The sequence below is a fragment of the Mus musculus genome, chromosome 15, assembly GCF_000001635.26.
Source record: "Mus musculus strain C57BL/6J chromosome 15, GRCm38.p6 C57BL/6J".
Taxonomy (NCBI): Eukaryota; Metazoa; Chordata; class Mammalia; order Rodentia; family Muridae; genus Mus; species Mus musculus.
Genome location: NC_000081.6, coordinates 75,990,790 through 76,000,391, shown reverse-complemented (window position 1 = coordinate 76,000,391; position 9,602 = coordinate 75,990,790). Strand labels below are relative to the sequence as shown.

The 9,602-nt window shown below is 54.5% G+C and overlaps 1 protein-coding gene across 23 annotated transcripts; it reads right to left on the bottom strand.

The window, feature by feature from the left end:
- Positions 1 to 1,238: 1,238 nt before the first annotated feature.
- Positions 1,239 to 6,660, bottom strand: Mapk15 (mitogen-activated protein kinase 15). Of its 23 annotated transcripts, none has more exons than XM_006521099.3 (14): positions 6,464 to 6,657; positions 5,449 to 5,547; positions 5,291 to 5,320; positions 5,068 to 5,158; positions 4,435 to 4,565; positions 4,188 to 4,351; positions 3,878 to 4,017; positions 3,224 to 3,281; positions 2,685 to 2,912; positions 2,459 to 2,564; positions 2,129 to 2,333; positions 1,918 to 2,021; positions 1,714 to 1,842; positions 1,239 to 1,631 (listed from the first exon to the last, which is right to left on the bottom strand). In XM_006521099.3, exons 1-14 carry the CDS (start codon positions 6,530 to 6,532, stop codon positions 1,428 to 1,430), a joined length of 1,758 nt encoding a protein of 585 aa, XP_006521162.1. In that variant the 5' UTR covers positions 6,533 to 6,657; the 3' UTR covers positions 1,239 to 1,427. The 23 variants fall into 23 exon arrangements, 21 of the variants coding, with proteins under 21 accessions (XP_006521162.1, XP_006521163.1, XP_006521165.1 ...); XM_006521100.3 differs by having other exon boundaries at positions 1,239 to 1,613; positions 6,464 to 6,655; XM_006521102.3 differs by having other exon boundaries at positions 2,685 to 2,822; positions 6,464 to 6,655.
- Between the last annotated feature and the right edge of the window lie 2,942 nt (positions 6,661 to 9,602).

The following is a 9,602-nucleotide window of genomic DNA, read 5'->3' as shown; positions in this document are numbered from 1 at the left end:
ATTCCAACATAGCCCAGTGTGGGAGGCAGACGGGAGCTGGTCTCTACATTCTGGGGCAGCCTGGAACTGCAAGTTCCAGACCACCCAGGGCTACACATTGAGATCCTATGCAAAAATAAAAGGCAAAAAAAAAAAAAAAAAAAGCCAGCATGTACATAAATAGGTGTACTATCCAACGTGGGTCAGTCTTTATCCCTGTGTGGCCTTCCTAGTTTCCTTTTTGGAAAACCATGAGTCGTGTGCCTCTGTGCCCATACAAACACCTCCCCCATACCTACCAAACCCCATACAAACCCCTGGCTCTTTGGGCCATCCACACTCATCTGGGTCTCCAGTCTCCAAAGCCGAAAGACCCTTCTCAACCATTATCTTTGGAGCCTGAACTCTTCCTGCCTCGATAGGCAGTTCTGGCTTTGCAGGCACACCGGTTTTTGGCGTTTGCCCTCACAAACTCCTTTGTTCTGTCTGTCGGCAACTTGGAGCTATGCCTCAGACTCTTGAAACCACGCACTGACCCCGCTGGCAGTTAGCCACCACAAGAGACAAATCTTTTGGCTCTAGTTCTGACAGGCTCCCTGCCATGTTGGAATCCTACCCCACCCTCTCCTATACTCAGTTGTTTAATTTCTGAAATCTGTCTCATTTCACAGTTACTACGGCTGTGCGGGCATCCCAGCTTGCCCTACCCACGTCTTGACCCTTTTGCCATCTGCCCTACAGTGGCCAGTAGCTTTAGACAGTTCCCCCTGCCAGATGGTGGGGGGGGGGGTGCGCGGGAATGGCTTTCTTGTGATTTACTTCAGCCCAGCTTCAAAGGCTGTGTGGAGTACCTGGACTCCTAGACAAGTCTGGTCTGAACCCCACAAGATCTTCAAGATGTCTTCCCGTCCTCCTTTTTTTACCAAGACCTGGAGACAGGCCAGGAACCGGTCAGTGTGTGTGTGTGTGTGTGATAGGGCACAGGCTGCACTCACAAAAGGTAGCAAGAACCTTTGGGCCAAGATCCTTTTCTTTCAGTTAGTCATTGATGACTTGCACCTGGGTGGGGAATGGACCCACGATCCTTGTCCCCACAGGACTAGGCTGAGGGGCCAGAAGCCTCTGAGAGAACAGACATGGCCATTCAACTTTGTGCAGAGCGCAGGATTCAAATGTGGAGCACTCAGGAGAGTGGGCGTCAAAAGGACCTAGAAGGGGAATTTTCGGGTGGTAGTGGGTGAAAGATGGCTTATCCGGGCTAGGAAAGATAAAACTTTATTGGAAGAAAGTATTGGGGGGTGGAGTGGAGACTTCCATCTACTCTTTCTTAGGGGAGAGAGGCTCAAAGAACCCTCCGGGAACTCGAAGGCAGGGAGGCAGAGGAGGGAGAAGATGCATTGGGGTCTGGGGGACGGCGCCGGGTTGCCTCAAGGAGGTGGGTGGGTGGCTCACGCACGCGGTCCGGGGAGCAGGGGCAGGCGGCCCAGCGCCGAGCGGCACACGGTCCCGTAGGCCTGGGAGTAGCCGCCAAGCGCAGCTCTGGCTGCGCCCTGGGCCCCCTGCGAGACCGAGATGCCAAACATCCTTCGGCCGGGTCGGGGTTCCGGGGCCTCCCGGGGCAGGCGGGAAGGGACCTGCACGCAGGCGAGGGTCTTGTTCAGGAGGGAGAAGAGTGGAGCAGGGCTCTGTGGGGTACGAACCGCACTGGAGGGAGCTGGGAAAGGCCGGGCTCACCCGTCGCGCGCCGACCGCCCTCGGCCCACCGCCCCGGGCCGGATCACTGCGGATCAGAGCCTGATTGGCCGCCTGAGCCTCTGCCTGTGAAGTCAGGGACGGCGCCATCGCCCTCACTTGAGTCTTCACCTGGAAGGGGTGCGCCACAGGGTCACGGAAAGGGACTGCAGGAGGCTCTTCCGTGTCCACCCAGCCTCGACTTACCCCTGAGGGTGCCGAGGGTGGCTGCCCTGTGGCCCCTGGGGGCCTTTCCCCCCTTCCTGGCGGCGGAAGTTGGAACAGGGGGTCTGAGCTCTGCCTGCGAACTTCTGTGGGGTCGTAAGAGCAACCCCCGTAATTAGGTCCCCGCAGCTGCACACGTTGGTGGCCCTACACAGAAGGGGCCAGGGGTGCGTGGGAGGCAGGCAAAGCTCACCCACATGCTCAGGATCATGACCAGGGCTACGCGGAGGTTTGGGTCCGCGTTTTCGCGCTGGCGTCTCCGCCGGGACCTGGGGGAGGACTCCCGACTTGAGCGATTGCGTCCGGGCCGGGGAAGCCCTGAGCTCAGCCCGCGAGGCCACAACCCCCAGGCCTTCCTCTCGAGGGCTGCGGCTGTTCCCACTTTGCTCCAGGATAATCTGCGGGATGGGAGGGGCGCTCAGAGGAGGCCAGACAATACTGGGGTCGCTGCAGTGTCCGGGGACCATACTGGGGTCGAGGGTGTCCGTGGAAAGCGGACGATGGGAGTTCACAGCTCCAGCACCTGGTACAGGCGTTTGCGATACTCTGGTGCAGAGAGCTGGTCTCCTTCGTGCACCGGGAGCCGCACGTCGGACTCCCGTGCCCACTCGCGGTCGGGGCAATGGAATCTGCAGGACCAGGGGGGCGAAAAAGGATGCAGGCGCGAAGTGGCAGGAAAGAGAGCAAGGCACTCGGGCTTCCAGCCCAGCCATTCGTTCACTCCGAGGTCCACCCTCTTCGCGTTTTACCTCTGCACGTAGGGGTGTTGCAGCGCCTGCTCTGCACTAAGGCGCTTGTCCGGAGCAAACGCCAAGAGTCGCTTGAGGAGGTCCAGGGCTTCTGGGGGGGTGTCTGGCGGCAGGAGGGCGTCCAGCGTCTGCTGTGGCCTGCGGGCAGCCGCCTGTCGTCTCCTCTCTAGGGCCCCACCCGCACGGAACCTTCTGTCTGTGACCTCTGCTTTTCTCCTTGTGTAAATCCTTTTTCCGAGGTGGTCACCTCTTCACCCTCTCCTCCCCGCGCAATGAGCCGCTCCTCCCTTTTCTAAGGCTGGGGTGTCCTCATTTTGGGGTGGGGGATGGGTCTTAGCTTTCTTCTTAGTTTTCTCTTTTCCTTGTCTGTCTCCTAGATTTTGCTCCAACTCCCCTCCCCCCTTCATAACTAATCTTTAAGAGGCTAGGGCTAAGCACAGAGCTCTGCACTGGCACAAACTGGCTCCTGTGCTAACTGCAAGATGGCGGTACCCTCCCGCGACCTGCTACCCCTCCCCACGCCTAAGCGTTCCTCTCACCTGGACCCAAGATTCTGCAGAATCAAAGCACTGTAGTCTGAGCCAAGGTCCTGGAGCTCTGCGGGTGGGTGGGTGGAGGAAGCAGGTATAAGCAGGCAGGTTTGGTAGAGGGTCAGCCATCGCTTCTGCGCAGTCTGTGGTCTAGAAGGGCGCAGACCCCTAAAAGCCGGCCGACTGCCCTGGCTGAGCTGATGGGTGCCCATAGTTGTGCCTTACCTGGAAACCACACACTGCCAACACGCTCAGAGGATGATGGAGGGGGGGGGCGTGTCACACCTCCCTTTGCTTCTACCCCAAAACCAGGACTTTGCTGAGAGAACAGAGGCCTTGAAGGTGTCTCTCTCTTGCCATGCCCCTCTCCGTAAGGGATGCTCTCAGCAGCCAGCGCAGACACCTCACACCTGTTCTGCTGGCCCTCTGTGTACAATCAGCCCCTTCCAGTTACTGTTTAACTTTCTCTGTCCCTCGGGCCAATTCTGCCTCACTGCACCAGCCCCCCCTCCCCCCAGCAGCTGCTGTCTGGGCCCTCCAATCCACAGGACCCTTTCAGTCTTCCCAGGGTAAAGGACTCTCTTCTACGCACAACATTGGGGCTTGTCAGGGGCTCTTTATCCTATGTCTTGAGACAGGCTGCTGAGGTTGGGACATGCTCACCCTCCATGGAAGGCAATGGGATGGTCTTCAGGATCAGCTCCAGCTGGTGGAAAGTAGATGTCCCGGGAAACAGTGGCTGCCCTCGAAGCATCTCTCCTAATATGCAGCCCAGGCTCCACATGTCCACCCCAGGGGTATACCTGAGGCAGGAAGGGGTATGTGCAAGGGGTATGTGCAAGGGCAGGGAGCACAGGGCAGAGGCAGGATGGGAGTGCAGGGATAGGGCAGCAGAGTACTCAGGTTGGCCCAAGTGGGACCAGCACACAGAGAAGGTAGAAGGGAGAAGGTAGGTTGGGCATCCAGCTGTTACCATCGGGAAGACAGAAGCACCTCTGGAGCTCGGTACCAGCGTGTGGCCACATACTCTGTCAGGGCCTGACCCCCAGGCCCCTCAGGGAGGTCACCGAGGGAGCGTGCCAGGCCAAAGTCACAGAGTTTCACCCGGCAAGCAGAATCCAGTAGAACATTGGCTGGCTGGAAAGATCGATGGGCTTGAGGCCCCTGTGGGCCAGATTCTCAGGGAAGCCAGGGACCTGTGGGCACAAGGTGGAGCCAACCTTCTGATCCCGATGGATGACGCGCCCTGAATGGATAAACTTGGTGGCTCTCAGGAGCTGGTAAAAGATGCACCGCTTGTGGATGTCCTTCAGTAGTCTGCCCTTCTGGATGACTGCATTCAGGTCGGTGTCTGGGAAGGGGCAGGAGCCGGGGAAGGAGACGCAGGTCAGTCTGGAGGGTGAAGAGTGCGGGTCTGTACCACTTTGAGCCTGCACCAGCCCTCAGCCCATCCTGGGCTCTCTCTACCATGCTGCCCAGTCATTGCATCTGCCTTCACTGCCAACAGAACCATGATGGTCCATGGGATTGCTCTTCTCCCATTTCATGTTGTTCTTGGTATGCCCGCTGAGCAGGGCAGGGGGAGAACGGCAAATGAGGGCAAAGCAAGGATTCTTGCAGGAGGGCTGGGGGCTGGGGAGGGGTGGGAGTCACTGCCAGGCAGTAAGTGCAGGCAGGTAAGGGGACAGGTGGCTCATGTTTCAGGCTTTGAAGTCAGTGGTCACCAGCTTTGTGCTCAGGTTCAGGGGACAGATGAGAGTGACAGATACAGCAGGGGCCAGGCAGCAAGGGAACATAAGGAGGGAACCAGGCCACTCAAGTAAAGGCTGGGGTCTGGCCAAGGCCTCACTCACCCATGGACTCAAACACCAGGTAAATATCCCTGTCATTCTTCGCTGGGATTACATCAAGCAGGCGGATGATGTTGGGATGGCCTCCAAACTCCTAGGAAGATAGACTGTTGCTGTGGGGGGAGCCGGGGCTGTGTTCTGGGCCACTGGGGCCACTTCTCCCCTGTCTGTGGGGGCCTACACCCGGGGAAGGGGACGTGGTGGGAGGATGGCCTGGGTCACCTACCTTGAGAAGCATAATCTCACGGAAGGTCCTCTGTAAGAAACAGAAATGCCCAGCAGGGCTGACCCAGAAACACCAGGAATCCTGCCATGACGGGCCCGCCCACCCCACTCCACCCCACCCCACCCCACACTCCCCATACTTCCTTCCTGCTCCATTACCTGAGCATCTATCTGGTCCCTAAAGGCATCAAAGATTTTCTTGATGGCCACAACCTCGCCAGTCCTCCGGTCCATGGCCTTCCACACAATGCCATAGGCCTGGGGAACACATGGATCAGCTTGCTGAACATGGGCCCTCTACTCCACATGCATCTATATTCCAGCCAGCCCCAGCCAGCTCTGGATACTGGGAGGGGTCAGAGTGCAACAGGTCTGGAGTGAAAGAGCCAACAACTAATTGTATCACGTTGTGGAGTGGGAAAGGGGATGAGAGCGAGAGAGGTCCCTATGTGGGTGTGAAGACTACTGGGCAGGACCATCTATCTCTAGAATGACCTTTAACCCTGCCAGCTCCCCACACATTCTCCTTCCTCCCATCTATGCCGTGCACTGGCCCAAGCTCCCAGCCTCGCTTAGAGGTTGGCTCTCTACTCTCTCGGCCACTCCTACCCATTACCAGTACGGAGCTTCACCAGAGAAAACAGGACTAGCTTTGTAAAGTATTAACTAGTGCTACAGCTCACCAATTAAAGTCAGAGTTTTGAAGGTTCCCCAGATCCCTTCTACACAATGGGAACCACTCCCAACTCCTCCTGGCTCTGTGCATAAAAATGTAGCGTCTCCAACAGCCAACCGGTCTTTGTTTCAGGGCCTTTGCGATTGCTGTCTGCTTGCTGCTCTCCATGATACACAGAAAACGCACGCACAATTACACACATTCACACATATAACCCCATATGCCCAGTTACAATCACGAATACACCCATGCTCACAATTCCTGCTCTGATTCTATGTACCCGCTCAGACCTTCCTGAGCCTGCCTTTCAGGGCGAGGTTCTCGAGTGCCACCTGAAAACATTGTTTATGAAAACAGGGGGACAGGAGTTTCGGAGGAAGCAGGATACGAGCCCAGGAGTCAGCGTCCGGTGTCAGGAAAACTAGACTTTGAGAGAGCTGACCAGACCCAAAAGTGACTGCAGTGCCCCCTCATATGACGGGACGTCCCCGCACTCACCCCCTTCCCAAGCCTCCGCTTGATCAGGTATCTCTGGGCTACATGACGGTCCACCTCGGCAGCACACATGGCGAGAGGCAGGCGCTGGCTCTAGGGGTCCACCGATTCTTTCTCTGGAGCTGGACCTGTTGATCCGTTGGCTTGGGAACCAGCAGCCGCGATGCTCCTCCCTTGCGCCTGCGCCAATGGGCGGGGTCTGCAGCCAGCCCCACCTCTCCACTCGGTTTCTCCTAGTCAGTGCTGCACGCGCGGGGTGGAGGTTGAGCTAGGAAGGCAGCTCTGCCAGCCCCTGGGTTGTGCACGTCCAAGGGTACAAGGAGGTACTGAGTATTGGGGATTCAGAGCCAGGCTCTCTCAGGAGCGAAGCTGTTGGATGCAAGAGTGGATGGAAAGTTGGCAAGATCAGGGTGTGGGGGGTGCCCTAGACCCTGGTGGAAGAGCAATAGAGCACTAGACCCTGAGAAAGTGAGCCCAGCGCTTTGAGGCTCTAGGCCTGCTTGGCAGGGGAGTTGAATGGAGCCCAAAAGCATGGACACCACCCAGAGGACAAAAACACTGGGCACATTGATGAGAGGGAGGAGGTTGCAAGGGGCCAGGAGGTCGCGGATTATCTTGAGTACAAGAGCAGGGAGCACAGTGCTCGGAACTGGATCCTTTTGCCTTTGTTAGGATATGGGGAGGATGGCAAGCCTGGGCTGACCAGAGAGACCCAGAATGCAAGGCATGTGGCTCAGTGGCAGAGTGCTTGCTTAGCATGCGCGAAGACCAGAGTCCCATCCATAGCACCCCCAACAAAACGAAAGATGGAAGATGCCGGTTATGCATCCTGCAGGTTCCTATGCCTCAGTTTCCTTAAGAAAACTGGGTGACACCCAGGGACCTCATCCCTGAAGGCAGGTAACCACCAGGGCCTCCTACCCCCACCCCGGAAGCCACAGGGAGAGTGATCCCTATGCTTCTCCTGTCAGTCACCTACTTTTAGGACCCTCTCTTGTTTCCACCGGATGCTCTGGGGAGGCCTGGCCCACGGCAGTCACTGAGAGTGAAGGACCATTCCATGACTCAGCGACTTAGCGTCACCTAAGCAGGGTCCACTAAGCCTGAGTGGAGTGGTACATAGAATAAGGGCAGGAATTACGTGAGCCTGGGGGTATATGAGTTAATTTTGTTGTTGTTGTTTGTTTTGGTTTGGTTTGTTTTTTGGTTTTTCAAGACAGGGTTTCTCTGTATAGCTCTGGCTGTCCTGGAACTCACTCTGTAGACCAGGCTGACCTCGAACTCAGAAATCTGCCTGTCTTCTGCCTCCCAAGTGCTGGGATTAAAGGTGTGCAGCACTGCTCGGCTAATTTTGTGTGTATTAGAGAGCTTAGGCGTTGGAGGGAGCAGGTAACACAGGATGTATTGGACTAGAATGCCACCTGAGGCACAGAAGAGAAGCAGGAAGAGCTCTGGGCTCTCACGTTCACTGTCAGAGGGCCAGCATGCCCAGGGACCAGCCCTTTTAGCAAGGTTTAAATCTGTTGTAGACACTTGGGAGGCAGAGGCAGGCAGATTTCTGAGTTCGAGGCCAGCCTGGTCTACAGCGTGAGTTCCAGGACAGCCAGGGCTATATAGAGAAACCCTGTCTCAAAACAAAACAAAACAAAAAATCTGTTGTAGATAAACATTTGTGTAAAATGTTTACACAAAATGTGTATAATACAGTGAATATGAATTACCAAAAAAAATTTGCAAACTTCAAACTTACCAAAGAAAGCATCATCATTTCCTTATAGCTTATAGTGGGCTGGGCAGTTAAATCACCCTGTTCTGCCGCTTTTGAAAAAGTTTCTTAAGGCTGGAGAGATTGCTCAGTTGCACTGACCGCTCTTCTGCAGGATCCAGGTTCGATTCCTAGCGCCCACATGGCAGCTCAGTTACAACTGTCTGTGACTCTAGTTCCAGGGGATCCCAACACCCTAGACAGATATACATGCTGGCAAAACACACAAAAAATTTTAAAAAATAATAATAAGAAGAAAAGAGCTTTCAGCTTTTCCTGTCCCTTCTGCCTTGCATCGTTGAATGTTTGCCATCAGCCATGGTAGCAGACACGTCAGGCCTGTGGCCACTAGTGGTCAAAGTAGAGTGCATAACTGACGGTACCGTGAGGTCTGGCTGCTCAGTTACTGGGATGTCTGCCACACACACCGACCACCGGCAGGAACAGTGTGTTCCTCCTGCATCCTGAGAGTTATGAGAGCTCAGGAGGTTGTGATGACAGAAAGGCTGGAAACAATAAGCTGAACTTATAAAGAACTTACCAATAAACATGCGTAGGATATATCATTACACAAAAGTAGAATTTAGCTAAGGAGCCCCGCTTCCAATATGACTGGAAGATAGTGAACTAAACAGACTTCTTAAGAACTACAGAAAGGGGCTGAAGAGCTGGCTCAGCCGTTAAAAGCACTGACTGTTCTTCCAAAGGTCCTGAGTTCAAATCCCAGCAACCACATGGTGGCTCACAACCATCTGTAATGAGATCTAATGCCCTCTTCTGGGGTGCCTGAAGACAACTACAATGTACTTATACATAATAAATAAATAAATCTTAAAAAAAGAGAACTATAGAAAGATAAGAAACATAGAGCTGTACTCTAGTGTACTTAGGGTTACAGAGGGTATATTTTTGTTAGGTTATGTTCATCAAGACTGTCCACTAGGATCTGTTTCCATATCAAAAGGAGTGCAATCCTGCCAGGCAGGATGACTCTGCTTGACAATGACCTAGAAACAACATGATCTATTGCAAAATAACTGGGAACTATCTTTGCTACATCAGCCTCCTGTTTGTCCAAAACAGTCAACTTTGCCATTTCTGTAAACCATGTTTAATTGCTCAAAGTATAGCTTGAGGCTGGGATCTAAAAGAGATTCATGGAGAAGTCCAAGTGTGGAATCTTCTAGCTTAAAAATCTATGTTGGGCTGGAGAGATGGCTCAGCAAGCAAGAGCACTGACTGCTCTTCCGAAGGTTCTGAGTTCGAATCCCAGCAACCACATGGTGGCTCACAACCATCTGTAATGAGATCTGCCCTTCTTCTGGTGTTTCTGAAGACAGCTACAGTGTACTTATTTACAATAATAAATAAACCTTT